General features: G+C 43.2%; 1 protein-coding gene across 4 annotated transcripts; it reads right to left on the bottom strand.

Annotated features, from left to right (window-relative positions):
- Positions 1–27,989, bottom strand: LOC137421728 (acid sphingomyelinase-like phosphodiesterase 3b). 4 transcript variants are annotated; one of them, XM_078773380.1, is made up of 9 exons: positions 27,625–27,989; positions 27,387–27,508; positions 24,083–24,293; positions 21,865–21,962; positions 21,617–21,760; positions 20,424–20,593; positions 18,049–18,226; positions 16,794–16,927; positions 1–961 (listed from the first exon to the last, which is right to left on the bottom strand). In XM_078773380.1, exons 2-9 carry the CDS (start codon positions 27,448–27,450, stop codon positions 605–607), a joined length of 1,356 nt encoding a protein of 451 aa, XP_078629506.1. In that variant the 5' UTR covers positions 27,451–27,508; positions 27,625–27,989; the 3' UTR covers positions 1–604. The 4 variants fall into 4 exon arrangements, with proteins under 4 accessions (XP_078629506.1, XP_078629508.1, XP_078629507.1 ...); XM_078773382.1 differs by having other exon boundaries at positions 27,629–27,879; XM_078773381.1 differs by having other exon boundaries at positions 27,707–27,800.

Below are 27,989 nucleotides of genomic sequence, written 5' to 3'. Positions count from 1 at the left end.
TTATAATAATAACAATTAATTTATTGTCATATATATGCGATACACATACAATGAGAAGTACTTTGACAGTGTGTGCTGAAAACATTACATTGAAAAATAAATGGATTAATTATGAATAGAGAGCCTTAAAATGACATTTGGTGATCAGACAATCATCTCCGCCACTGAAGGTGAGCAGTTGATCTCAAAACGTTACAGATGGATTTACACGAAACTTGGTGGCCAGGTTGGGTGTGTGCCAAGGAGTAAATGATTAGATTTTGTTGAAGACCCGAATCCGGATCTGGCTACGATAATTGTTTTTTTTTTCCAAGTGATTTTTCCAAATTGAGAGATGGGGCAAAAAAACCGATATATAGCATGATATTTCAAAAAGTTGTGGACGAGCTAACACAAAACTTGACTGATGAGCTGGGTAGGTGACAAGAGCAAGCTGATTCGATTTTGGTTCAGGTCCGGATCGAGATCTAGCCTATCAGTGGGATAGAAAACATCAAGTGTTCAGCCTAGCGGAGGTGTGCCCTCTACTGAGTGCCGTTCAAGAAAATGGCCACATTCAGAACAATCTTGTTTGGGTAAGTGTATTTCAATGGAATAAGAGATCCTATGGCACAATATAGTGTACACAAAGTAGCATTAATGTTAATATGATTGGATAGTGGTAAGGTCTAGTCGCCCCGTTAACACACACCGCGTAACCCTCGTGGCTCAGTTGTGTGATGGCACAGTAATGGTCCATTTGGCACATCTCGTTGCACGTTTCCAGGTCGTAGCTGACAGAGTTGTAATTGTAGTAGGTTTGGAAGAGAGATTGATTTGTGCGGAAGGATTTCACAGCACTTGTGATTGAGCTGAGCGTGATGTCCGGCACTCCATAAGATGTCGTAAAACGGTATTCCTCCGCCCATTTAGGTGAGTACAGATTTGCAGCTGAGAGGTTGAAATAATAGGTCACCATGTCCTGAAAAAAAAAAAACAATTTGCAAATAATGGAAATCAAATAACTGTGATAAACGACTGATTTTGTAGCCGGGTTCGCTCATCAAGTTAAAAGAGTGGGGTGGCAGAGGGGGGCAAAAAGCAGTGCACTGGCAGCGGGGCAATAACCAGGGGAATTAATGGATAGAAAAAGAGTAAGGGGGAAGAAACACACCCAAACGAGGTCCACAAGAGCATTCGACCTGGACAAGGTCGAACCCAGCACAAAAACACGTGTGGAAGCATTCGATGAGACACGTGAATACAGCACAACAACAAATGAACACCAACAGGTCCTCTCTTTGTTTCTCCTCCTATCCCTCCCATCTAAATAAAGTAAAAACATAAATGTCATCTGAAAATATCTCCTCTTGCTGTCTTTCTGCCTCGGCCAATTTACCCTTTTTGTTCTTCCTTCTGTCTCCAATGCCTACCTCATCCTCTCTCCTTCGTACTCATTAAAGAAAAATATTCATCCTTCCATTTCTCCCCTGCTCTGCATCTATCCTCTTCCTTCCTCTCAAATATATGACTATAGTCATGCTGTCTCTTCACATACGCAATGCCAAAGGCTTTGCTGTTTATTCGTTCCTTCATCACCTTCCTCCTCCAATGCCTTCCTCTTCCAACATCTTGTCACTCTCCCACCATAACTGCACACTACCCACCAGGCCTCCCACACGTCCAGCCATCAACCACCCAACATTTTCCATCAGGATCACCAACAACGAAGGATTATACTCCAAACTCGAGGATGTCTACAGGATGCCACCGCATCTCCAGATGTTATATCTCCAATAAACTATTATTTCACAGGATGTCCCAGACTCCTCTATAACCCTCCCTGGTTATTACTCCCGCCAGGGAGTAATGCATTCGATCGTGTCCGTCCGTGTGTGTGTGTGTGTGTGTGTGTGTGTGTGTGTGTGTGTGTGTGTGTGTTCGTATGTTCATGTGTTTGTGAACAAGATATCTGGAAAAGTTCTGAACGGATTTGGATGAAAGTTGGTGGGATGATTGCCCTTGGGATAAGGAAGAATTGATTAGTTTTGGTGAAGCTCACGATATTATTCCGGATCCAGGAATTTTTTGGGGGAATTTTTTGGGGAATTTTTTTTCTGTTTTACTGCATTAAAGCTTTTATTCTTATTCTTAAAACATGATGTTTTTCTCCTCTAATTCCGAGATATATCAAAATTAATTCTCTGACAGTTAGGGCCTACTTTCTTTTTCATTTATTCATTTATTGTTTTGGGGAGAGGGGATGTTAAACAAAACGTATTATTCCAACTTGACCCACGGCGGGCGTATGCGCTCTACTGAGTGGCGTTCTAGTTACCTCCACCACCAAAGGTGGATGTAGGTTATGTTTTCACCCCTGTCTGTTTGTCTGTTTGTTTGTTTGTGAACAAAATATCTCAAAAAGTTGTGGATGGATTCGGACGAAATTTGGCAGAGATGTAGCGTATGTGACAAGGACTAAATGATTAGATTTTGGTGAAGATACGAATATGGATTCGAATATGAGAATTATTTAATTTTTAAGTGATTCTTCACCATTGGGAGATAGGGCCAAAAACGATGCATAGCAGGATATCTCAAAAAGTTATGGATGGATTTGGACAAAACTTGTTGGACAGATTGTGTGTGTGACAAGGAAGAATCGATTCAATTTTGGTGAATCCAGCTAGTAAAAGTTTTAAGTGATTCCTCACCATTGAGTGTTATGGCCACTAGGTGGAGGTATGCTCTCTACTGAGTGCCGTTCTAGTTACTCCTGCAATCAAAAGTGACGGAGGTTATATTTTCACCCGTCTGTTTATTTCATCTGTCTATGAGCAGGTTCAACCACATCATGGCCATCATTCATCAATTTCATCATCAATTTCATCATTCAAGCTCAACCACAACATCCTCTACCATACTCAGCCTCTCTTTTAATGCCTCCCTCACTGTCACCTCTTTCAAGGTGTGGAGGTTGAAAGAGGTGACAGTGAGAGGCATTAAAAGAGAGGCTGAGTATGGTCGAGGATGATGTGGTTGAGCTTGAAAGTGGTTGGATGTCAATGAAAGATAGTCTGTTGGGAGCCGTTGGTGAGGTATGTGGATGGATAAAAGGACCACCGAGGCACTCGGAAACATGGTGGTGGGATGATGAAGTTGGAAAGAAGATTGACGAGAAGAGGAAGAAGTTCAAGGAGTGGCAGAAGGCGAAGGGTACGGGAGCAGAAACAGCAGAGCATGAAAGGTAGAAGGCAGCCAGGAAGACTGCAAAGAAAGAGGTAGCAAAGGCGTAGGAGGCATGTAGGAAAATGTTCGGAGAACGCTTGGATTCGGAAGAGGGTCAGAGAGCGGTATTCATGATTGCAAAGCAGATAGCGAAAGAGAAGTGTGATGTGATGGGGGTGAGTTGCTTGAAGGATGAAGTGGGACAAATAGTTGTGGACCCAGATGGAATTAAAGGAAGATGGAAAAGATATATGGAAATACTGTTGAATGGAGAGAATGAATGGGATGGCAACATAGAGAGTAACCCAGTTTTAGGACCGGCAGAGAAGATAACCGAGAAGGAAGTTGAGGAAGCGATTAAAGCAATGAAGAGTAGAAAAGCGGGAGGGCCGACGGGAGTTGTGGGAGACATGTTGAAGGCAGCGGGAAATTGGGATGTGAAGAGAATGACAGAGATCTGTAATCTGGCAGTGAAAGAGGGCCGCATTCCAGTGGATTGGGAACTGAGTACCCTTGTCCCTCTATACAAAGGGAAAGGTGACCCTCTGGACTGTGGCTCGTATCGAGCGATAAAGTTATTGGAGCATGGAATGAAGGTATTGGAAAGGGTGTTGGAGAGGAGGATAAGGAAGAAAGTGAAGATTGACGAAATGCAGTTTGGATTTATGCCAGGAAGAGGAACGACAGACGCGCTTTTTATTGTGAGGCAGTTGCAGGAGAAGTACATGGAGAAGAGGAAGAAGTTGTTTCTTGGGTTTGTTGATCTGGAGAAAGCATTCGATAGGGTTCCACATGAAGTAGTGACATGGGCATTGAGGAAGTTATGAGTGGAGGAATGGTTGATCAGAGTAGTGATGGCAATGTACAAAAGAGTGCGCACAGCTGTAAGGACGAAGGACAGGAACAGTGGTGAGTTTGAGTTGAAGGTGGGAGTGCATCAGTGGTCGGTACTAAGTCCACTACTATTTGTAGCTGTGATGGAGGTGCTGGCTCGGAACGTAAAGGAGGGTTTACCGTGGGAGTTGTTGTATGCAGATGATCTGGTGTTGATTGCAGAAAGTATGGATGGACTGAAGGAGAAGATGAACAAGTGGAAGGAATGTATGGAGACGAAAGGTCTGAAGGTGAATATCAGAAATTCGGTGAATATCCACATTTAAACAAAGGTGATGGCAAGTGGTAAAGCATGTGGTGAGGTGGAAAGAACTGGGAAGTGGCCATGTGCTATGTGCAGGAAGGGTGTTGGAGTGAACTCAATTCAATGTACAATGTGCGCTGAGTGGGTTCATCAAAAAGGTAGTGGTTTGAGAGGGTCATTAACCAGTGTGGCAGCTACATTCAAGTGTAAGGTGTGCACAGAGGGAGCTGCAGATGGAGGAAATGTTGAGTTGGATCTTGGAGACGGCGTGAAGCTGGAAGGTGTGAAAACATTTTGTTACCTAGGAGACATGCTGAATGGAGAAGGTGGATCAGACTCGGCAACGGTTGCTCGAGTGAGATGTGCATGGAAGAAGTTTCGGGAACTGAGTGGCGTGCTGACGAGGAGGGGAGTGTCGTTGAGGGCTGAAGGGAAAGGTGTATGCTGCATGTGTGAGAAGTGTTATGATTTATGGGAGCGAGACATGGGTAATGAACGTAGAGCAGCAACGAAGGCTGGAAAGGGTGGAAATGCAAATGGTTCGGTGGATGTGTGGAGTATTGTTGAGAGAGAGGAAGCCAAGTGATGAATTGCGAAAGATGATGGGAATAGAGCCTGTGATGGATGCTGTGAAGAGAAACAGTTTGAGATGGTTCGGTCATGTGTTGAGGAAGGATGAAAGTGACTGGTTGAGAAGAGTGATGGAAATGAATGTGGAAGGAAGTGGAGGATGGGGAAGACCGAGAAAGACTTGGCTAAAGATGGTGGAAGAAGAAATGCGGGCAAGGGGGTTAACAAGGGGAGATGTCGAAAATAGGGCAAATGGAGAAGATTGTCATGGGGACCGCAAGGCTAACCCCCGCTCTTGCAGGGAAAATGGCCTTTAAAATGCGTGTTTTTTTTTTTTTTTTTGTATACGGAGTCGAGGCTCGTGAAAGAGCTAACATTTATCAAACAAACAAGCAAACAAAGTATATAAAAAGGGGAGCGGTCGACAAGATGGGGAGAGAACGGGAGGAAGCACACAAACACAACATTTGAGAGCAGGGACATCGGGAGATGTGTGGGAGGGAGAGGGCCTGGGGGGAGGCAAGATAGGTATAAAACGCAAGGACACCAAGGACTTCCAGGAAAGAAGACAAAAGCCACCTCAAAAAAGTGGATTTGGGGTGAAATTAGCGGGGGTAGAAAAGATCAAGGTTTTGGATTGGGGAAGACAAGAGATGGTGGTGAACAGCTGTTTTAAAGACCTGGAGGGAGGAGTGGGATTGAAGAGAGTGAGGGAGTTTGTTCCAGAGGCGGGAGAAAAGAGGAATGAAGGAGTGAAGGTGAGCAGAGTCTTGATTTTGGCAGTTTAACCATAAGAGGGTTGCAGGCAGATCTTGTGCGACCTGTAGGAATATTTGCGGGACAGAGCCCAGAGAGAGCTGGGGGGGGCAAGGCCAGAAAGGAGTCGGTGGAAGACGGAAAGACCACCAACCTGCCTGCGGTGAGTGAGTGAAAGGCCCTCGGAGATAGCGTCATCGCGGGAGATTCCAATGATTCTGAACGCTTTGGTTTCAACAGCGTGAAGACGAGCTAGGTGTGAGGCAGGAGCACCAGCCCAGAGGGGAGAGCAGTATTCCATTGAGCTGCGGATGAAAGCCTTGTATGTGGTGAGGAGCTCAGGTGTGCCAAGGAAGGACTTCGCACGACGGAAGATGCCCAGTCGGCGACTGGCTTTGGAGGCCAGCTTGGAAATGTGGTTTTCCCAGGAAAGATCGTGGCAGATAGTGAGACCCAAAAGCTTGAGTGTTGTATGAGCTCACACCACTGCCCATGGTATTGCAGCCAAGGTATTTTGTGACACGTCTGACTTCACCCAATCTGTTGGATTGTTTGTTGTATGAGCAGGTTATCTCAAAAGGTTATGGGCGGAGTTGGACTAAACTTGGTGGACGAGTTGGGTGTGTGACAAGGACAAATCGATGACATTGTGGTGAAGATCTGGATCCGGATCCAAATAAAACGATTTTCTAAATGATTCTTCACCATTGAGAGATAGCGAAAACAGGACATATGGCATGATATTTCAAAAAGTTATGGACGGATTATGACAAAACTTAGTGGACGAGTTGGGTCGGTGACAAGAACAAGGCGGTTAGATTTTGGTTCAGGTCGGGATGCAGGTCCGGCCTATCATCACCTCCGTACTGAACGTGGATGGAGGTTATGTTTTCAACCCGTGTCTGTCTGTTTGTCTGTGAGCAGGATATCTCAAAAAGTTATGGACAGATTCGAACAATTTTTTTTGTAAATTTGGAGTTGGGTGTGTGACAAGAACAAGCTGATTAGATTTTGATTAAGGTCCGGATGCTGATCCAGCATATCATTGGGATGCAAAACGTAAACTGTTCAGCCTGGTGGTCTGTGCTCTAAACCACAACCATGTGCTCTATTGAATGCCTTTCTCGTTTTTACACTATTTTGAGAGACCCATGCTCATTGCACATGGTTGTGGCGTTGTACATAAGCTCCCTTTCCCATAGTCCCTACCACGCACTGTCAGCCCCCAGTCCATGTGGACCATCTGGATCTGTGTTGCTCTTCATAGCAATGTTATGTCTGTGTGCTGCTTGGTATCCCACCCTCCCAACTGTGATGACTTTGTGTATGAGGCTCTCAGTCAACTTTCATTTCTTTCTATCCTTCAATCCCAACTCTCTTCCTTGTCTGTGGTGACTTCCACTGTCACCATTTCAGTTCGTTTGGCATTAGTGCTCACACCACTGCCCATGGTATTGCAGCCAATGTATTTTGTGACACGTCTGGCCTCACCCAATCTGTTGGATTCCCAATCCATGTTTATCCAACTGGCTGACACTCTCTGCTTGACCTGATCATGTACAACATTCCTTTCAACCTTTCCAACTATTCCTCTGCTCCCATTGGCCCCTTTGATCCTGTACTCTTGAATCTGCGTCCAAGGTAGTCTTGATTGATCCACAAAGGTGCTGGCATATCTGAAATTTATATCAGGCAGAGTGGTCTGGTGTAAAGTTTACCTTCTCTTCCACTGACTCGTCCACTATCTCTTCATCTCCAGACAATGACAATGCCTGAGACTCATGTCTCAACAAACCTCCCTCTCTTCCCTCCATCATCAGTTCATGCCATCACACCTCCAACTATCCTGCCTAAGATCTCATCCCTGGCACAACAATTCATACCTTAAGGCAATTGATAGAAAGAGTTTGCCTTTTCCTTTTGGAAAGGTAACTATACTGATGGGTACCTGCGCTATCTTTGCAAAGCTCACAACTATTGTTTCCATGATCAGACATTCCAGCTTTCATCAGCAGGTCTGAAATCCCTTTCTTCCTGTAAAATGCATGAATTAAAACCTCCTTTCACATGTGAACTTCCATCCTGTGAATGTGGATAAATTCCTAGCCTCTCTTCACTCCTACACTGCTACTGCTGATGGCATCACTGCCCTCGCTCAAAAACTGTTTAACCACCTTGCCTTATTTGCTTCTCTGCTCTTTCGTAGTTAATGTCTGACAGCTGCCTACCTGCATCATGCAAACTTGCCAATGTTACCCCAATTTTCAAGAATATAGTGCCAAAAATGGCCCTGTTAACTATAAACGAGGCAGCCTTCTCCCCATAGGCAAATAGTAATGTAATCGATAATTGCAGTAAACCTCGACTCGTCATTATTCTAACTCTCTGATCCCCGAACATCATTTTGGCTTCTGTTTCTTGGTCTGCTTCTTGCTCACCATTCGGTGGTCTTGCAGTTTGTTACTTGCAAAATCGAAGATTTTTCAAGAATATTTTGTTCGGTTACGTTGTGGTTCTGTCTGTTTGTCTGTTTGTTACTTGCCGGAAATAAATTCCGGCAAGTATGTTGATCTGTTCGTTTGTCTGTCTGTCTGTTTGTCTGTCTGTCTGTCTGTTTGTTACTGGCCGGAAAAGATTCCGGCAAGTATGTTGATCTGTTCGTTTGTTTGTCTGTCTGTTTGTCTGTCTGTTTGCAGCACTACGCCTACACCGTTGCACGTAGAATCGCCAAACTTTGCACGCATATTGGTCTTTCCCGGGAATAGACTGTGCCCAATTGATGACGTCATCTGTCACCTGGTTCGGCCGCCACCTTGGAAAAAATTTGCACCTCTATATCTCCGAAAGTGCTGAACTGAAAAAATTGAGACATGGCTCATTGGAAAGAACTCCCCATGGGGAATAAAATATGTTAATGATGACGTCATAGGTCACTTGTTTCGGCCGCCATCTTGGAAAAACCGAAAAAATGCACCTCCATATCTCCGAAAGTGCTGAAGAGAAAAAATTGACATGGCTCATTGTAAAGAACTCTCCATGGGGAATAAAATTTGTTAATGATGACGTCATCGGTCACGTGGTTCGGCCGCCATCTTGAAAAAATTAGCACCTCCATATCTCCAAAAGTGCTGAAAAGAAAAAAATTGAGACATGGCTCATTGTAAAGAACTTTCCATGGGGAATAAAATATGTTAATGATGACATCATCGGTCACGTGGTTCGGCCGCCATCTTGGAAAAAACAAAAAACATTGCACCTCTATATCTCCAAAAGTGCTGAATAGAAAAAATTGAGACATGGCTCATTGTAAAGAACTCTCCATGGGGAATAAAATATGTTAATGATGACGTCATCGGTCACGTGGTTCGGCCGCCATCTTGGAAAAACCGAAAAACTTTGCACCTCCATATCTCCGAAAGTGCTGAATAGAAAAAATTGAGACATGGCTCATTGTAAAGAACTCTCCATGGGGAATAAAACATGTTAGGCTAGCATCACACCAAAGTAGTTCTATCCCGTTCTAAAAAAAATACTAGAACGGGCTGTGATCACGGTAGAATGCGTAGTTTGGCGTAAAATAGGATGCTAGTTCGTTCATAAGCAGTCCTCAATACGTCTATCTCGTTCTTATCTCGTTCTTAGCCAGTCTGCAGTCCGTTTGTATCCAGTTCAGATCGTGTAAAAGTGCCCGTTCACCTCATGCCGACAACGTTTCGAAGCAGTTCGAGCCCATCCGTAGCCGTTCTCAACCCGTTCTTAACCAGTTCAACCTCGTTCTACCTCATTCTACCTCATTCTACCTCGTTCACAATACGTCCAAGCCAGTTCTAACTAATTCTTAAACCGACCAACTCGTTCGCACTACGTCCTCATCTCGTCCCTAGTGCGTGTGTACTCGCGTCAAGGCCCGTCCTGGCCCGACTGCTATGAATACCGAGCGCGTTGTAGCCAGTCCTCATTCAAGTTCAGGGCTCCGAGCTGTACACATCTACAATACAATCTCCGATCATCATGCCTCCAAAGAGAAGTCGATTCAGAAAGACAGGGCGAGCGAAATCAAGCACAAATAGCCCTGCTGAAGGCCATGCAGATCCCCCTGAAGTTGCTGAGACTATTGAGCCTGACCATGAAGGTGTCAATTTGAACGTTGTCAATCCGTCTAATTGGAGAACGGGATGGACGGGATAAAAGTTTGAACAGGCTCAAAGTTCTAGAGCACCCTCCCCGTCCGAGCCCGTCCATGAAGTTCGTAAAAAGACTGTAAATAGTTGCTACTACGTCCACTACGTTCATACACAGTTGCAGCCGTTCGACAACATTTTCACGAACGTATTGAGAACTAGTTTGGTGTGATGGGGGTATCAATGATGACATCATCGGTCACGTGGTTCGGTCGCCATCTTGGAAAAAACGAAAAACTTAGCACCTCTATATCTCCAAAAGTGATGAATAGAAAAATTGAGACATGGCTCATTGTAAAGAACTCTCCATGGGGAATAAAATATGTTAATGATGACATCATCGGTCACGTGGTTTGGCTGCCATATTTGTCCTAAATGGCGGATAAAAAATGTAAATTCCGCCAAGTCCTCGGTCTCTGACCGATTTTTCATCTGTCTGTCTGTCTGTTTGCAGCACTACGTCTACATCGTTGCACGTAGAATCGCCAATCTTTGCACACGTATTTCACTTGCCCTCTAATATACTGTGCCCAAAATATGACGTCATCGGTCACGTGGTTTGGCCGACATCTTGGAAAACCCGAAAAATATTGCACCTCCATATCTCCGAAAGTGCTGAACAGAAAAAATTGAGACATGGCTCATTGTAAAGAACTCTCGATGGGGAATAAAATATGTTAATGATGACGTCATCGGTCACGTGGTTCGGCCGCCATATTTGTCCTAAATGGCCGATAAAAAAGTACATTCCGGCAAATCCTCGGTCTCTGACCGATTTTTCATTACTTGCCGGAAAAATTTTCCGGCAAGTATGTTGATCTGTTCGTTTGTTACTTGCCGGAAAAATTTTCCGGCAAGTATGTTGATCTGTTCGTTTGTTACTTGCCGGAAAAGATTCCGGCAAGTATGTTGATCTGTTCGTTTGTTACTTGCCGGAAAAATTTTCCGTCAAGTATGTTGATCTGTTCGTTTGTTTGTCTGTCTGTTTGTCTGTCTGTCTGTTTGCAGCACTGCGTCTACACCGTTGCACGTAGAATCGCCAAACTTTGCACACATATTGGTCTTGCCCTGGAATAGACTGTGCCCAATTGATGACGTCATCGGTGACGTGGTTCGGCCGCCATCTTGGAAAAACCGAAAAACTTTGCACCTCTATATCTCCGAAAGTACTGAACAGAAAAAATTGAGACATGGCTCATTGTAAAGAACTCTCCATGCGGAATAAAATATGTTAATGATGATGTCATATGTCACGTGGTCGGCCGCCATCTTGGAAAAACGGCAAAACTTTGCACCACTATATCTCCAAAAGTGCTGAACAGAAAATATTGAGACATGGCTCATTGTAAAGAACTCTCCATGGGGAATAAAATATGTTAATGATGACGTCATCAGTCACGTGGTCGGCCGCCATCTTGGAAAAACGGCAAAACTTTGCACCACTATATCTCCAAAAGTGCTGAATAGAAAAAATTGAGACATGGCTCATTGCAAAGAACTCTCCATGGGGAATAAAATATGTTAATGATGACGTCATCGGTCACGTGGTTCGGCCGCCATCTTGGAAAAAACGAAAAACCTTGCACCTCCATATCCCCGAAAGTGCTGAATAGAAAAAATTGAGACATGGCTCATTGTAAAGAACTCTCCATGGGGAATCAAATATGTTCATCATGACGTCATTGGTCACGTGGTTCGGCTGCCATATTTGTCCTAAATGGCCAATAAAAAAGTACATTCCGGCAAGTCCTCGGTCTCTGACCGATTTTTCATTACTTGCCGGAAAATTTTTTCCGGCAAGTATGTTGATCTGTTCGTTTGTCTGTTTGTCTGTCTGTCTGTCTGTCTGTTTGCAGCACTGCGTCTACACCGTTGCACGTAGAATCGCCAAACTTTGCACACATATTGGTCTTGCCCTGGAATAGACTGTGCCCAATTGATGACGTCATCGGTGACGTGGTTCGGCCGCCATCTTGGAAAAACCGAAAAACCTTGCACCTCTATATCTCCGAAAGTACTGAACAGAAAAAATTGAGACATGGCTCATTGTAAAGAACTCTCCATGGGGAATAAAATATGTAAATGATGACGTCATCAGTCACGTGGTTCGGTCGCCATCTTGGAAAAACGGCAAAACGTTGCGCCACTATATCTCCAAAAGTGCTGAACAGAAAAAATTGAGACATGGCTCATTGTAAAGAACTCTCCATGGGGAATAAAATATGTTAATGATGACGTCATATGTCACGTGGTCGGCCGCCATCTTGGAAAAACGGCAAAACTTTGCACCACTATATCTCCAAAAGTGCTGAACAGAAAAAATTGAGACATGGCTCATTGTAAAGAACTCTCCATGAGGAATAAAATATGTTAATGATGACGTCATCAGTCACGTGGTCGGCCGCCATCTTGGAAAAACGGCAAAACTTTGCACCACGAAATCTCCAAAAGTGCTGAACAGAAAAAATTGAGACATGGCTCATTGTAAAGAACTCTCCATGGAGAATAAAATATGTTAATGATGATGTCATATGTCACGTGGTCGGCCGCCATCTTGGAAAAATGGCAAAACTTTGCACCACTATATCTCCAAAAGTGCTGAACAGAAAAAATTAAGACATGGCTCATTGTAAAGAACTCTCCATGGGGAATAAAATTTGTTAATGATGACATCATATGTCACGTGGTTCGGCCGCCATCTTGGAAAAACCGAAAAACTTAGCACCTCTATGTGTCCAAAAGTGCTGAATAGAAAAAATTGAGACATGCCTCATTGTAAAGAACTCTCCATGGGAAATAAAATATGTTAATGATGACGTCATCGGTCACGTGGTTCGGCCGCCATATTTGTCCTAAATGGCGGATAAAAAAGTACATTCCGGCAAGTCCTCGGTCTCTGACCGATTTTTCATTTGTCTGTTTGTCTGTTTGTCTGTCTGTCTGTTTGCAGCACTGCGTCTACACCGTTGCACGTAGAATCGCCAAACTTTGCACACATATTGGTCTTGCCCTGGAATAGACTGTGCCCAATTGATGACGTCATCGGTGACGTGGTTCGGCCGCCATCTTGGAAAAACCGAAAAAATTTGCACCTCTATATCTCCGAAAGTACTGAACAGAAAAAATTGAGACATGGCTCATTGTAAAGAACTCTCCATGGGGAAAATAATATGTTAATGATGACGTCATATGTCACGTGGTCGGCCGCCATCTTGGAAAAACGGCAAAACTTTGCACCACTATATCTCCAAAAGTGCAGAACAGAAAAAATTGAGACATGGCTCATTGTAAAGAACTCTCCATGGGGAATAAAATATGTTAATGATGACGTCATCAGTCACGTGGTCGGCCGCCATCTTGGAAAAACGGCAAAACTTTGTACCACGAAAGCTCCAAAAGTGCTGAACAGAAAAAATTGAGACATGGCTCATTGTAAAGAACTCTCCATGGGGAATAAAATATGTTAATGATGATGTCATATGTCACGTGGTTCGGCCGCCATCTTGGAAAAACCGAAAAACCTCGCACCTCCATATCTCCGAAAGTGCTGAATAGAAAAAATTGAGAAATGGCTCATTGTAAAGAACTCTCCATGTGGAATAAAATATGTTAATGATGACGTCATCTGTCACGTGGTTCGCCCGCCATCTTGGAAAAACCGATAAACTTTGCAATTCCACATCTCCAAAAGTCCTGAATAGAAAAAATTGAGACATGGCTCATTGTAAACAACTCTCCATGGGGAATAAACTATGTTAATGATGACATCATCGGTCACGTGGTTCGGCCGCCATATTTGTCCTAAATGGCCAATAAAAAAGTACATTCCGGCAAGTCCTCGGTCTCTGACCGATTTTTCATTACTTGCCGGAAAAATTTTCCGGCAAGTATGTTGATCTGTTCGTTTGTTTGTCTGTTTGTCTGTTTGTCTGTTTGTCTGTCTGTTTGTCTGTCTGTTTGCAGCACTGCGTCTACACCGTTGCACGGAGAATCGCCAAACTTTGCACACATATTGGTTTTGCCCTGGAATAGACTGTGCCCAATTGATGACGTCATCGGTGACGTGGTTCGGCCGCCATCTTGGAAAAACCGAAAAAATTTGCACCTCTATATCTCCGAAAGTACTGTACTGAAAAAATTGAGACATGGCTCATTGTAAAGAACTCTCCATGGGGAATAAAATATGTTAATGATGACGTCATATGTCACGTGGTCGGCCGCCATCTTGGAAAAAAGGCAAAAATTTGCACCACTATATCTCCAAAAGTGCTGAACAGAAAAAATTGAGACATGGCTCATTGTAAAGAACTCTCCATGGGGAATAAAATATGTTAATGATGACGTCATCAGTCACGTGGTCGGCCGCCATCTTGGAAAAACCGAAAAACTTAGCACCTCCATATCTCCGAAAGTGCTGAATAGAAAAAATTGAGACATGGCTCATTGTAAAGAACTCTCCATGGGGAATAAAATATGTTAATGATGATGTCATCGGTCACGTGGTTCGGCCGCCATCTTGGAAAAACCGAAAAATTCTGCACCTCCACATCTCCAAAAGTCCTGAATAGAAAAAATTGAGACATGGCTCATTGTAAAGAACTCTCCATGGGGAATAAAATATGTTAATGATGACGTCATCGGTCACGTGGTTCGGCCGCCATCTTGGAAAAACTTTGCACCTCGATATCTCCGAAAGTGCTGAACAGAAAAAATTGAGACATGGCTCATTGTGAAGAACTCTCCACGGGGAATAAAATATGTTAATGATGACGTCATCGGTCACGTGGTTCAGCCACCATATTTGTCCTAAATGGCCGATAAAAAAGTAAATTCCGGCAAGTCCTCGGTCTCTGACCGATTTTTCATTTGTCTGTCTGTCTGTTTGTCTGTCTGTCTGTCTGTCTGTTTGCAGCACTGCGTCTACACCGTTGCACGTAGAATCGCCAAACTTTGCACACATATTGGTCTTGCCCTGGAATAGACTGTGCCCAATTGATGACGTCATCGGTGACGTGGTTCGGCCGCCATCTTGGAAAAACCGAAAAAATTTGCACCTCTATATCTCCGAAAGTACTGAACAGAAAAAATTGAGACATGGCTCATTGTAAAGAACTCTCCATGGGGAATAAAATATGTAAATGATGACGTCATCAGTCACGTGGTTCGGTCGCCATCTTGGAAAAACGGCAAAACGTTGCACCACTATATCTCCAAAAGTGCTGAACAGAAAAAATTGAGACATGGCTCATTGTAAAGAACTCTCCATGGGGAATAAAATATGTTAATGATGACGTCATCAGTCACGTGGTCGGCCGCCATCTTGGAAAAACGGCAAAACTTTGCACCACGAAATCTCCAAAAGTGCTGAACAGAAAAAATTGAGACATGGCTCATTATAAAGAACTCTCCATGGGGAATAAAATATGTTAATGATGATGTCATATGTCACGTGGTCGGCCGCCATCTTGGAAAAACCGAAAAACTTAGCACCTCTATGTGTCCAAAAGTGCTGAATAGAAAAAATTGAGACATGGCTCATTGTAAAGAACTCTCCATGGGGAATAAAATATGTTCATGATTACATCATCGGTCACGTGGTTCGGCCGCCATATTTGTCCTAAATGGCCGATAAAAAAGTAAATTCCGGCAAGTCCTCGGTCTCTGACCGATTTTTCATCTGTTTGTCTGTTTGTTTGTTTGTCACCGGCCTACAGGTCACAATTTTCAACCGATCTTCATGTAACTTCACCCAATGGTAGAGTTGGTCAAAAGCAAGAAGCCTATTGTTTTTGGGTTCAAAAGGTCAAAAGGTCAACATAGGCCAAAGGTCACCATCTTTGCTAAATTTCTAAAATCCTCAATTTTCATCCGATTGACTTGAAATTTGAAGAGGACTTGCACATCTGGTCACTGAATTCAACCACCAAATATTTTTGAGGTCAACATAGGCCAAAAGGTCAACCTAGGCCAAATTTCTAAAATCCTCAATTTTCATCCAATTGACTTGAAATTTGAAGAGGACTTGCATATCTGGTCACTGAATTCAACCACCAAGTATTTTTGAGGTCAACATCGGCCAAACGGTCAACATAGGCCAAGTTTCAAAAATCCTCAATTTTCATCCGATTGACTTGAAAATTGAACAGCATTTGCACATTGAGTCACTGAATAGGGAAACTAACTATTTTTGAGGTCAAAAGGTCAAAGGTCAACTCAAGGTGAACCTTCCAAAATCATCATTTTCCATCTGAAAAATCGTCACTTTTCTTCCTATTCACCCGAGCTTTGATCAAGATTGTCAATTTTAATCTTGATGAAATGGACAATTTGCTGTATCAATGGAATTTTTTTTTCTTGGGGGGGGGGGGCGGATTTTGCAAGTATCGTGCTCCGCCTGACGTCTTCTTGTTTATTTATTTTTACCAGCTCAATTCTGGTCTTATTTCGTCTGCTCACTCACCTGTTCACCTAGCTCCCGCACCTTCAGGTCACATGTATTCTGCCACACATCCTTCCTTGTTACTCTCCCAAAGTCTAAGCTCAACGTTTGCCTCCATTTTTTACCATCCCCTTTTTCTTGCTTGTGGAACTTTCTTCCTGAGTTTGATGTCATGAGTCCTTGCCTCCAGGATTTCAAATCTTCAGTCCATGAATTGCCACCTGATGTTCTCGCATATTTTCATTACTGAGCTTTACTTTAGCTGCTGAGACCCTGCTCTCACCTTACTCAAATTTCCTATCATTGTGTTGTTATGCATCCGTTTTATCCAACTGTTTTCCTTTTATGCCATTTTATTTGTTGATCCACGACCAGTGGATTTCAGTCTACTCCTTCATGGGCCTCAGTGGCCGTATTAGACATTAAATCAATTAATTAATTTAAATGAATGGCTGCTCCGCCACATTTCTCTTATTGAGGCCAACAGTATTTTCTTTCATACCTGTAGCTCCAGTGTGGTGATGTTGTATTCAAATATGCGAATACCAGGGTTGTTGGAGCCGTTGTTTACACCTGGCAAGGTGTTTTTCCAGGGTGTAATGGCAGGAGCAATAAACATGGTAGAGATGGCTGTGTCTGAGAATGCACAAACAACATTTTATCTATTATACCGGATGATGTCAGAAGCACATACTCCATTAATTTCAGCCATATGGGGCCATATTTGTATTACTTGTACCCACACTGGAAGACAAAAATGAGAGAATATATGCGTAGGCCGTAGGGATGTGGGGAAAGAAAGAAAATGGATTTGGGAGGACATGGCTTGAGTAAGCAGAGGGAAGAGAAGAAGGTATACATGGGAGGAGGAGTGAGGAGGGGAGAGGGTGGGATCCATTAAATCTGCCACATTTGCATATGTAATAGATTTATAGGCCCTATGAGTTGTTTTTTTCCTGTAAGTAAAGCTTTAACATTGACCAGATAATGCTAGCAGATGCGACACCCAACTGAACGTCCACCTGAGGGACTTCATGACGCAACAGCATACCTGCAAAGCCTCAATCTGGGAGTTTAAAGTCTGGTCAGAATCGAACCCAGGCTACACAGCTCAAAGGTAAGTGTGCTACCTCTGCATGATCTTCTCAGATTTATTAAAGCAGTTTTTCGTACTTGTACTTATCGCCCATGTTGCGACAGGGGCTCCAACTCAGGGCCGTAGGATCTCCAGGCAGCTACCTTAACCGTTAAGCCGACACCAGGCTTTTTGAGCAGAATATCTTCAAACGTTGTGGACAGATTCGGATGAAATTTGGTGGACCCGTTGGGTGTGTGCCAAGCACGAATTGATTAGATTTCGGTGTCGATCTGGATCTGGATACAAGAATTTATCAAGTGATTCTTCACTTTTGAGAGATAGGGCAAAAACGATATATAGCACGATATCCCAAAAAGTTATGGAAGGATTATGACAAACCTAGGTGGATGAGTTGGGTAGGTAACAAGAACAAGGTGATCAGATATTGTTTAAGGTCCAGATCCAGATCTGGCCTATCAGTGGGATACAAAACATTAACTGTTCAAAATTCAAATACATGAAAATTGTTTTCATTATGTGGAATATCTCAATTTTTGTAGATGGTTCAAAATGGAATATTTTACTTAAATTCCTTTAACAAGGACATTTAATGAGAACTCAAGTGTCGTTGTATATAGGATGTTTAGAACAAACTGCACCCAAACATGAAATCACTTACCCGAGTTGAAGAAGATGCGGAAGCTGTCACTGTGGTGGTGTCCAAAGAACTGCCCTGATATTACTTTGTGGTGTTTGTGGATGACATCGATGTAGTGTTTGTTGAAATGGCTTCGAAACCAGTATTGGTTTCTAAGCTTCTCAAAGAAGCCAGGTGGTATATGTCCAATGATGTAAACCTGCAGAGAGAAACTTTCACTGTGTATGCAAATTCTTGAAAGTTGGTCCCAACAGCATTCAAAGTACTGAGTTTTCAGGAAGTTGAAAAGTTAAGTTCCTCCAAGCTATACTTGGACAGGTTCAGTCCCAGGTAACGTCGTACACTTATCAGTCATTATACAAGGTGTTTCAAAAAAAAAAAAAGTGGGTTCTTTGATCGTTTTATTATAGAACTAGAGCTTCCAGGGAAGCAGAACTCAACTGAACTGACTGGACAACTTCACACACCAAGTTTGATCAAAATCCATAAATATTTGTGGACGTTGAAGTCTTAATGTCGTTTTGGAGCTGAAAACAATATGGCGGCCTATGGTGGCCATTTTGTGACGGATCGGGTTGGAATGCAATAGCAACCTACTTTGTGTGGTAAGGGTTAAACATTCTAAGTTTGATCAAAATCTGTTAATATTTGTGGACGCAAGAGTGTTAACGTCGTTTTCATGACCAAAAACAAAATGGTCGCCTAGGTCCGCCATTTTGGATCGGGCTGAAATGTAATACCAACCTGGTCCTTGGGGTAAGGATGCTGCATGTCAAGTTTGATCAGAATCGGTTGATATTTGTGGACGCTGGAGTGTTAGCGTCGAAATGTTAACGGATGACAGACGACAGATGACGACGACGGACGACGGACGACGGAGGGCTCAGTATGTGATGAACTCAACTGGACGGTAGTCCAGTTGAGTTAAAAATTACAAAGGTAGCAAGTCCAGTGATGCATTGATGGAAAGCATACACCATCCATTTTCAAACCACTCATTATACAGCTTGTAAATGACATTTTCGATGTGTGCTCCACCTCTGTTCAAACAGCATTTGATGCTGACCCCGAAATTCTCCACAACTCGTCTGCAAATGGTTGGAGTGGAAGCCTGAAGGTTGTTCTTCACCTCCCGCTTCAGGACAGCCAGGGTTCGAGGTTTGTTGACATAAACTTGACTTTAGGCAGCACCCCAAAGGAAAAAATCCAATGGAATCAAATCCAAGCGGTGGGGCGTCCACTCATGTGCTCAGGCTGATGACACGATTTCCAAACAGCTGGTGGAGCAAGTCGATGTTTTCACCTGCAGGGTGCGTTGGGGCACCATCCTGCATGAACCATGCAAATCTAAGTTGGTTTGGGGATGGTAGTTGAGCGAGATCAGCGTAAGTCTTCGTGGTATCGCCCGCCATTGACTGTCACCATCTTATCATTGGCGTCCTCGAACCAATACGTTCCCAGCATACGTCGTCTGGCATTCAATGCACAAAAACAAGTAAACTTGGGGCCCTTGAGAGACATCTCAGACACCACCTCAGCAGGCTCAGCACCCCAGAAGATGTTGTTGTGACTGTTGATAGCCCCTTTCAAATGGACGTGTGCTTCATCACTGAACCACAAGGGGTTGATCCAATTTGGGTACCTTTCCATTCGGTCACTGAAGCAATCATACATTGTTGCTCATCTTATCATCACATTCAGAGTTAGTTTATGCCTTACAGATATGATGTAGATGTAGAGCTTGAGTTCAGCAGTGAGAATGAGCCACACAGATGAGGCTGAGATCGCTAGTTCTTGGGAACGCTGACAGTGGGATTTCTTAGGACTTTTGATAGCAGAATCTGTCACAAGATCAATGTTTCCTTGGTCATTGGTAACACTTGTTGAGCGGCCACTGTTGCCTTTATTTAGATTTTTCATGCTTCCATGTGCTTGGAAGTGCTCCACAAACCGCTGAACGCTCCCGCTGGAAGGTCCATTACAGGTGTGAACATTGTAATACTGACAGTATCGTCGGCACACCTGCACATAGGATTTTGTCTCAAACCACAAAGTCACGATTTTCATTTTTTGCTCCACTGTGAACACCATAGTTGATGTAGGGTCCTACTGATTACTTGTTAGAAATGGCATACCAGCACCAAATGGCATACTTAACGACAGAATATCAGGCTGCTCAAATAGTCCACTCTTACAGTCCAAACACCCTGTAATCTGTTGTGCATAGATATCATCTTTGATTTGATTAATTGGGTTCAGATATCATCTTTGATTTCCTATATCCATTTATGGCTTGTTTATTATCTCATGTGCCCAATTTTCTTTGTGATGATAAATTCTTTCTATTGCTAAATTTGTTTTACTTCTTTATCCACATTCAACCTCTGTTTCAATACCTTTTCGCTTGCAGCACTTGCATCTTTCAGGACTTTCTCCAGCCATTCAAACTGTTTCGCTGGGTCTTCAAGGTCACCCGTCTGATTATTGTTGTTGTAATAAAGGTTGGTGTTGAGACTGACGATTCTATGACCGCTTTGTCCTTTGATGATCTCGGTGTAATATCCTCCTTGAAACATACACACCATGGGAACATCTGTTAGCTCAAAGGAGTGTTACTTTTGTTCAGATATCTGCATCATCACTGCAAGAAAAAGCAACCTATACTGGGACATAGAACAAGATGACGATGGTAGTTCTCTCAATCAAACAACAAAACAACAACAACAACAACAGGCATTTTAAGGCCATTTTCCCTGCTTCTCCATTTTGCCCTATTTTCTGCATCTCTCCTTGTTAACCCCCTTGCCCGCATTTCTTCTTCCACCATCTTTAGCCAAGTCTTTCTCGGTCTTCCCCGTCCTCTACTTCCTTCTACATTCATTTCCATCACTCTTCTCAACCAGTCACTTTCATCCTTCCTCAACACGTGACAAAACCATCTCAACATCCATCACAGCATCCAACATCCATCACAGGCTCTATTCCCATCATCTTTCGCAATTCATCATTTGTCTTCCTCTCTCTCAACGATACTCCGTACATCCACCGAACCATTCGCATTTCCACCCTTTCCAATCCAATTTTTTCCCAAAATTTTGGGAGGTAATATCTCTCAATCGAGCAATCAAAATGGAATGCAAGGAGACCAATAATTTGAAATCAGCATTACTAATCGCAAATTATTTCCAGACGTATTCGGTGCAACTTTACGGTGACTAGTCGCTTAACCGAACAGACATAATGACAACTAGCATAAACCCATGATAAACCATTCAAAATGGTGCTCGGGCATATCCCTCATTGCGACTTGGGTGTGTTGTGGCAGGTTGAGAATTAGTTTAGCTGCACCTACCATTGTAGATCAAAGTCCTATTATTGCCAATAATTATATATTATGCCTTGCAAAAAATTCTAACTATTTCCCAATTCAGGCTGGTAACAGCTCCCTTTTATTAAAAGCAGTTTCCATATCCTGGCCTTCAGTTGGAGAAGAAAGTAATTGGTTATCTAAAGAAGCGACTCTGTCCAGGTGTTGCCTGCTGGTTATGGTGCAAAAGCACAACCAGGCGATACTGACATTGCAAACTACCTTTCTGGAAAGTTTGTTGAGAAGAGTTTTGCAGCCATTCGCTCCACATTTTGGCAACGACATTGTAGATGTGGCCATTTTTGGGAGGTAGTTGATTTGAAGGATAGTAGTCATGGTTGCCCAAGGCTGGGTAAACCTGCACTCCTGCGAGGATAGGTTTTTAAAATGAGGATAGAAATTACATTCGTAAGAGGGTGACTTTGAATTTTTTTATTTGCTCAGTAGTTTTAATATCAAAGTATGCCCACCTGGGAAAGTGGAGGAAATTAGTTCAGTTATGTTTTGAATTATCATCAAAACGGTGTCTTCTGTTGTGTCATCATCAGAGATATGTGGCGTGTCATCCCTTTGAAAACAAACATGTTGGAATATGAGGAAAGTACATCATCTTATAAATAAAAGTCATTTTCTGTGTGTCTGTCTGTCTGTCTGTGTGTGAAACACCAATCATTCCCAAACCACGAGGCCAATTGCCACCAAACTTGATACATCGACCAAATTGGACCTCCTGTTGAACATAGGCTACTTGGTTTTTATAAATGACCATGGCTAATGAGGATATCGCTAAATTACATTTTAAAAAATGTATTGTGGTGGTTTGTGGGTGTGGCCTCGACGTCACCGTTGACGTCATCCTCCCCGCCCCCTCCTGGCGGTGGGTTTGAGTTATTTCTCTTTCACAATTCCCTCTCGATTTGGGAACTGTGAGATGCTGTGTTCCCTGCAGGTGGGGTGTGGCACCATTCAACCACGAGAAAGTCAATCAACTCACCTATTTGATGGAGATTAAAACGCTATCTCAGGTGTCGTTCCAGAATATTCCACAAATTCTGGATTGGGTTCAGATCCAGTGACTGAAAGCCATGATAACATATGGATAACATCAGTGTCATACTCGTCAAACCATTGGGCGACGACACGTGCTCTGTGGATGGGAGCATTTGGGGGTTTCCTCTTCCAGCCATGTCAGCCATAATTATAGGCAACCAGGTCTGTGCAGCATTTTTATACATGACCCATAGCATGCTGGGACGTTATTTGCTTAATTAACCATAGGCCACACCTGAGTATAAACTGTTGCTCGGTCCCTCATTTACCCAGGTATTTCCATTTATTTTGTCCACGACCTGTTAACGCAGGAGTAGGCCATTCGGCCCATCATGCCTGCACGATACTAACGCCAAATTAAATATATCCGTCAAAACGACGTAATTTCATTGGGGGTAATGAGGGGAGGAGTGGTGAAAAAGGTTATGCACTGAGGAGGAGGTGGGGGTGGGTGGTCGGGTCTAAAAAGATCCTCTTAGTGAATCACTGTGATAATCACTGTGACTTTACACAAAAAATAACAACTACATTGGAGGTCAAGATATGTCAAGTTTTTCGACTTCCAGGAGGTAAAATTGACCTATCATTCGGACAGGTATATTGAGGCTTTCACTTCTTCAATGGACAAAATTTCCCATCCTTAGTGGTTACTGTCCAGCCCTGCATATTAATTGAACCTCAAACTGTTTGAAAATGCTAAAGAAAAAAAAAACACCTGGGATTAAATATATTCAAAGTCACCCACCATTTATATGGATAAGAATTTCAGGAATAAATTGTTGTACAAAGCTTTAGTTCAATTTTATTCACATATAAGCATTGAAAAAAGGAATGGCAAGAAGTTCCAACGGGAGGCCGCAAGACAAAGTAACGTCCTTTGGATGATCAAGGCAGTTCTCAAATACCATTGGATGTGGCCCATTGGATGTATGAGAAGACAGGAAGTTAAGAAAGACATTATTTTATCTTCTACTAGGGCCGCTGGTGTATATTCAGAAGACATACACCACCTAAGTTGACCTCAGTGCTTACACATCACAAAGATGGACTTGGCAATATCCATATCAAATTTACTAACTAGTTACAGATAGCGATGTGATCAGATAAAGTGAAATGATGGTGCTGCATCCATAATTGAGGAAAGGGATGGCGCTAGAATCCTAGACATCACTTTGATGAAAAAATTGGGGGAGTGGTCTGTAGCACCAAACTCCTCCCCTTCCGTTTACATGGCCCCAGCACAAGGAGCTGGCACACAGTCCAAATGTGTCACCTGAGGATTTTCATCAGTTTCGCCCACTCACTCAAATAACATCTGTGTTGCATTAAAATTACTAATGCGGAAGACATCAAAGCACCTGTCCTGAAATAGCTGTGTGTCCGTCCAAAAATATTTACAAGAATATGTCATAAGGACTCTCAAGGACTAAGTACCACATCGACGGGATAAGTGTGTCCGTGTCGCAGGGGAATACCTCGAGAATTAGGTGAAGTTTCATAAACCTCCCTCGATATTTCGATGTTCTGGAATAAAAAGTCCCTGAACTACCATCATCCTAATAATGAGCAGCTTTAATGCAGGTTATATAAAATGATTCAGTCAAGTTTGCACAAAGGGTGAGGTTCCGGCTGACTCACCCAGTCCATATGATGAAGTCTGGGTCTGGAAGAATATTCTTCATGGCTTGCAGGCTCGAGTTTATCAACACCCAGGGCGAGTCGCACAGATAGTCACCCCAGAAACCGGCGGATGGCACCGGGATGGAAGAAGAAGGACAAACGTGATCCGGTGTGGCACTTTCATTATAGTCGGGATCCCAGTGTTGGTCTGTGATGTGCCAGAACCTTCCTGCCACAAACAGTTTACGACCAGTTTACGGCGACACCAGTCAAACAGTTTATGACGACACCAGTCAAACTTCAACGATGGACCAAAAAATTCAAGACAATGTAGCTGTCGACCGTTATTGAAGTATAGGTACTTGCAATGGCATTGGCCCTTCTTATTTGAGACCTCATTGTTCCAACTTGGTCATCAAGTCCCAAGGGTGCACACTTGTCATTGTGATGTTTTGGTCTTGGTAGTGCATCCCTCATAGCACTATAGAGACTCTCACCAAAGTTACAGGTGACAGGGCAGGAATTTGGAATTTGGACAGGGTGCTGGCACACAATTGTCTACTTGGACAGAGTGCTGGCACACAATGGTGTAGAGATCATTCCAGCCTTTTACAAGAAAATGTGGACAACGGCAATTCTGCAGCTCATATATCTTGGGCCATATTCCACCAGAACAGAGCACATGGTCTAACACGATAGCTCAGTTGATGGACTCACGCTTGAGCAATCCCATAAGGGTTTGATTCCAATGCAAAACACAACACAGCATAGAAATAAATATGGAATACTCCATGTCACCACTTCATATATGAAGCATTTATATAATTCTTTCTTTTACTCTTGCTCCAGGTATTCATTCAATTCCCTTTCAAACCGATGCACCACTTCTACCTCCGCAGCCCTTTACTGTACGTAATCCATTCTATGTACAACTTGCCAAAGTTTCTGAGGTTCTTTATCTCCCATGACCTCATAAAATTAAATTTTATTTCACTCTGTCATTCACCTTTAGCACTAATCTCCATTGGAACTTTTTTCTAACTCAGGCTGCTAATTTCTTCATAAATATATTTACCTCAGTAACAATATTGTCGTGTCCCCGGGGTTAACACCCCAAGTGGATGAATGACTGGAACGAGCTTTAACTCCAAGGCGTATTTCTAACTTGGCGGGATTATTTCTGGCGCGCGCGGGAAGGTTGGAAGTCTTACCTGAGATGGACAGCCGACACTGGGTTAATCTGAACGCACAAACAAAGAAACGAACCAGGACAAGAAAAGTAAAATTCAACAAATAATGAATTTATTAAAAGTAATGGTCAACCAAATGAAATGAACGTGAGGTAAAAACTATTTCCTAATTTGAGATGTCTCCACTCAGACTCAAATACAAACAAGGGAATGATAAAATAAATAAAATGTTTGGTAATCGACCGGCACTCAGCTCTGTGTCCCCAAATGGTAAGGCTTGCTTGTTGTTTGTCGCCTCAAAACCACCGCGTGGGAAGCGCACAAAATGGCACGGAGTCGTGCTCCTCGACGTCCCAACGTGAGGTCCTTCTCGCGATGCCGACTGCTCCTAACCTCTCTTGCTCAGTCTCTTTCCACAAGCGCACATGAACCAAAGATGTGCCACCGTCCGCAACCAAGCCAGACCAAAGAGAAAATGCAAACACAGCCTTTCTCTTGAAAGCCAGCACACAAGGGAAATGCGACCGCCTCTAACGAATGTCAGGACAAAAAGAGACCAAAAAATGGTGAGACTGTGTCTTATTCCTCCAGCTCTCGAATGTTTCACGCTGACGTCACACTCTATCCAATCATCGAGTGCTACTCAATCATCCCATCACGCCTCCACCAATCACGACGGCCAGGGTGTGGCCTCCTCATTATGAGTCGTCGGGGGGCGGAGTCTAATCTCTGTTCAGGAATGTTCAGATGACGTTCGGTCGGTTGTGAGGTGGGATTTACGTGCCGATCGGCAAATGCTGTTTCTGTTGCCCTGGCGGCGCTGTGAGGGAATGAGTCAATTTGTTATAGTTGTTGTTGTTTTACTGATCCCTCGATTTCCTGGCTGGCCGAATGTAATAAGAACATTAGGGAAAAATCACAGGGACGCAATCACGTACAGGGGAATTTAACCTTACAGACCCTGTAATTAATTATCACAAAACCACCCTCCTTATGGTGACATGCAAACGCTCTTACCCGGACAGACAGCCTACTCAAGTACATCGAGATGGGTTCTTCTTCTTCGCGACACTCGGAGCATGCTAATTTATACGATTCTGACTTTCCTATAGGATATTTCATGCCTACCCCCACAAACATAACAATATTATAGTAACTGTGTGGAGTCCTCAATCTCAATTGTGCAATTACATAAATTCTACAATTAATCAACTGAATCACACAGTGCAGTTTGCATGATGCAGCTGAAAAAGACTTTTATATAGTGTTACAGCACTCCACGCAAGTCTATCAACAATTGCTATTTCTAGGTCCAAGTGTACCAATGCCTGTTGACATAACACCCAAATTTACTAACAGTTGTGTGCACTATGCCAAACTCAACTAACACCTGTTGACACAACGCCCAAGTCTAGTAACAGTTGTGAGCACTATGCCAAACTTTACTAACACCTGTTAACACAATGCTCAACTCTACTATTACAGTTGTGAGCACTATGCCCAACTTTACTAACATCTGTTAACACAATGCTCAACTCTACTAACAGTTGCGAGCACCATGCCCAACTCAACTAACACCTGTTAATAGAACGCCCAATTCTAGTAACAGGTGTGGCACATACCATGCTTACATTATGCTGCCTGACACTGACTACACGAACTCCTAAAATACTCTTCGTGAAATTACTCCAAAGTCAGTTTCTCAAGCTCCTCACTGCAAAGTCTCCTCAACACGAAAATCATCTCCATCACATTTCTTGTCCACATTCACTTTGCACAAAGGATTTCATTAAATACCAATAACATATGTATTAATTAATGTATTAAATACCATCTGCAGGCCCCTGACATTCCATATTACATAAATATAGGACTGGGCACATTATGGCCAAAATTGATCAACATCAAATGCCTCACATATTGTTAGTTAAATAAGAAAGAGTAACACAATGAATGACGGCATATGGCATATCTGGAAAGAATACAGGTCAGCCTACTTGGTGTCCCCATCTGAGCATGTAACTCATGAAGGGTCAGGAATCGAACCGAGACTACGTGTGCTCACATTTTCATTAACATTTCCCCACTTCTGCACATTACAAGCTTCACATTTGCAGAGGTAAAACTTTTACCCGATTTGACCTCGACTCCGTGCACCAGAAAACAAACGATGAGGAGGGGAAGAAGTCTCTTCATTTTGCTCGCAGTGCAGCTCAGTGTGCGCTCTCGCCTCGATTGGAAAGCAGGAACAAAACTGGAAACGATAAAAACAGAACTTGGTGTTGGAATTGCCAGACATTTCGGATTATAGGAACCATAAAATTATCCAACAAGCCGTAGATGCCTGAACATGTTGCATGTACAGTTTACCTACAAAAGGGAGTTGTCGAGTTGAACAGTATGGGCAGGAAAACCCTCCCACCTCGTGTTTTTGAGGCCGAGCTGTACTTACTCGAATGTGGAATGTGTGTGTGTATCGTTGGTTGTTATCTCCCTATGCGGGTGAACTAACAGCTGTTAACACAACGCCGAAGTCTAATAACAGTATATCCCTCCCAGGTCTCAAAGTATCCAATTTCGTGTGGACATGAATGTATGTGTGTGCACGTGCGCGTATGTGTGTGTAACTGTGTAAGTTGCTGTTGTTGGCTGATATTTCCACACGTGGGTGTGCGTTTCAGGAGGTAGAACGGAGACCAACCAAGGTCTTGAAGCATCCACCTCCGTTTGTGTGT

This window comes from Myxine glutinosa, chromosome 2 (assembly GCF_964187855.1).
Source record: "Myxine glutinosa chromosome 2, kmMyxGlut1.1, whole genome shotgun sequence".
NCBI classification, from domain to species: domain Eukaryota; kingdom Metazoa; phylum Chordata; class Myxini; order Myxiniformes; family Myxinidae; genus Myxine; species Myxine glutinosa.
Note: the sequence above shows the minus strand (reverse complement) of the source record. Positions and strands in the feature narration are given on the sequence as shown.

Bases quoted from the DNA above. Each gene is read 5' to 3' on its own strand.
- LOC137421728 (XM_078773379.1), bottom strand. The intron at 20,594-21,616 runs GTAGTTTGCAAT...GTATGTTTCAAG, and splicing joins TCAACAAACTTTCCAGAAAG to GAGGATATTACACCGAGATC. The intron at 16,928-18,048 runs GTAAGTGATTTC...GTGCATTCTCAG, and splicing joins CCGCATCTTCTTCAACTCGG to ACACAGCCATCTCTACCATG.